Below are 2,457 nucleotides of genomic sequence, written 5' to 3' on the forward strand. Positions count from 1 at the left end.
GGGATTCCAGGCACCCACCACCACGCCCGGCTAATTTTTGTATTTTTAGTAAAGACGGGGTTTTGTCATGTTTGTGAGGCTGGTCTCGAACTCCTGACCTCAGGTAATCTGCCTGCCTTAGCCTACCAGAGTGCTGGGATTATAGGTGTAAGCCACCGCACCCAGCCAAAACATTTTATAATAAATATTGAGGGCTGGGCACGGTGGTTGACGCCTGTAATCCCAGCACTTTGAGAGGCTGAGGTGGGCAGATCACTTGAGCCCAGGAGTTCAAGACCAGTCTGGGCAACATGGTAAAACCCTGTCTCTACAAAAAATACAAAATTAGCCAGGTGTGTTGGTGCGCCTATAGTCCCAGCTACTCAAGAGCCCGAGGTGGGAGGATCGCTTGAGCCCAGGAGATTAAGGCTGCAGTGAACTGTGATTGTGCTACTGCACTCCAGCCTGGGTGACAGAGCGAGACCCTGTCGATAAATAAATATTGGGGAAAACATGCTTTTTTACTCCACTTGAAACACACACATACATTTAAACACACACACAAACAAACCAACACCAGAAAAGTGGGAAGCAATGGAAAGTCAAGAAAAGATAGCTGGAGCAAGGGCAAGAGCAGAAATAATGCCAGCAGTCATGGAAGTTGTTTTATTTACCTTAAATGTAAAATTGGCATCAAACATTAGTTCTTTTCATGTCCTGTAATTCCTCCATTGTAAATAACTTGGCATCTCTTGGTTGGTCCCGTCTTAGAGCATTTGAAGAGGCGAAATGTTGCAGAAACAAAACGACAGTCACCTAAAACAGAATTTATTCATGGTTCATCTCCAGCACTCCCCAGTTGCTGCCTTGCTCAGCAGACAAGGAGCAAACACATTGTAAAGATGACTTTCTTCTTTGCATGTCATCAATTATCTTTCTGGGCACTTCACTCTATTTACTGAATGACTTCAAAGTGCTTTATTAAATATCAGAATTGGGGGGGGAGGTGCTAACCATTATATAGGAGACAATATAGCTATTTCCAGATAACACAAAGTATCCCTCAATGAGACTCCCTCAGAAGCCACTTACTAATCACCACATTTCACTCATTCAAGCTGTAGTTATAATAGTCCCTGCTGTCTGTCATATCTTACCGATAACTCTTTCCAGTTCCTTGTTTTGAATTGTAATGAGATTGGCAGTGACCAAACGTGGAGGGCAGAACCCAATTTTTTGAGCAAGGACAGCAAGTTCCTTCCAGTACAAAGCACCACCCAGACACTCACCTAAAAAACAAAAGCAAAACAACAACAACAACAACAAAATCCACAGACCAACCAACACTTAATACAGTATTAAGGGAATTATTATTCTATATAATTAATTAGGACATGGTATCAGTTAAAACATAGATCCTAGCAGTAGAAGCTAACTTGAGCATCCCCCCAAGGTCTAGAAAGCCATGGTTAAGATTGGGTGTGCTCCTGACAGTCTCTGGGAACCATTCTTCAGGAGACTCACTGGTGGATTGGTTCTACTCAGCTGCAAGCATAATATTCATGTATGCAGTAGGCCACATTCTGAAAAGCACTATGTTATGTGAATAAAGTAGTATAAAAAATAATTTGTAGGTCAAGCATGGTGGCTCACGCCTGTAATCCCAGCACTTTGGGAGGCAGAGGTGGGCAGATCACGAGGTCAGGTGTTGGAGACCAGCCTGGCCAACAGTGTGAAACCCCATCTCTACTAAAATACAAAATTAACTGGGCATGGTGGCAGGCACCTGTAATCCCAGCTAGTCGGGAGGCTGAGGCAGGAGAATCACTTGAACCCGGGAAGTGGAGGTTGCAGAGAACCAAGATTGCCCCCCTGCACTCCAACCTGGGTGACAGAGCGAGACTCCATCTCAAAAAAAAAAAAAAAAAAAAAAAAAAGGTTTTCACTGGGTTTTTTTATTATAAGAAACTTTTTTTAAAAAAAAGGGTTTTACTATGACACCCAGGCTGTACCTGAACTCCTTGGCTCAAGCAATCCTCCCGACTCAGCCTCCCAAATATCTGGGGTTACAGGTGTGTGTCACTGTGTCCAGCTTAGTAATTTTTTCTTTCGTTTTTTTTTTCATTTTCCAACTTATTAACAGTACCTATTTATTATTACATAGTAAGAATAAAGTTAATATTATTTTAAGAATAAGAACTTTTAATTTCATAGTCAGACTGATGAAAAGCATGCATTAATCTCAACTTCCAGAGACTATTAAAATGGTAATAAAGGAATAAAGAACACAATAATGATGAGAACATAAGGGGACTAAGAGGGCACCAGCTCGGGAACAATTGTCTTCATTTCCAAACTAGAGTTTTCAAAGTATTTTTCCCATTCTTTATCCCATTTAATCTTCATAACAGCCCTATAAGGCAGATTGTATTATTATTTACATTTTACAATTTGGAAAACGATAACTCGAAGAGATGA

At 41.3% G+C, this 2,457-nt stretch overlaps 1 protein-coding gene across 1 annotated transcript in view; it reads right to left on the reverse strand.

Annotated features, from left to right (window-relative positions):
- Positions 1 to 653: 653 nt before the first annotated feature.
- Positions 654 to 2,457, reverse strand: part of LOC108523719 (arsenite methyltransferase-like) — a gene marked incomplete at its 3' end in the record, with an annotated part of 6,999 nt that continues 5,195 nt past the window's right edge. The window contains 3 exon segments of the mRNA XM_017864475.1: positions 654 to 691; positions 694 to 795; positions 1,137 to 1,273. Of these exon segments, the coding sequence (XP_017719964.1) occupies positions 654 to 691; positions 694 to 795; positions 1,137 to 1,273 (277 nt within the window).

This window comes from Rhinopithecus bieti, unplaced genomic scaffold (genome assembly GCF_001698545.2).
Source record: "Rhinopithecus bieti isolate Rb0 unplaced genomic scaffold, ASM169854v2 scaffold_77322, whole genome shotgun sequence".
NCBI lineage: Eukaryota > Metazoa > Chordata > Mammalia > Primates > Cercopithecidae > Rhinopithecus > Rhinopithecus bieti.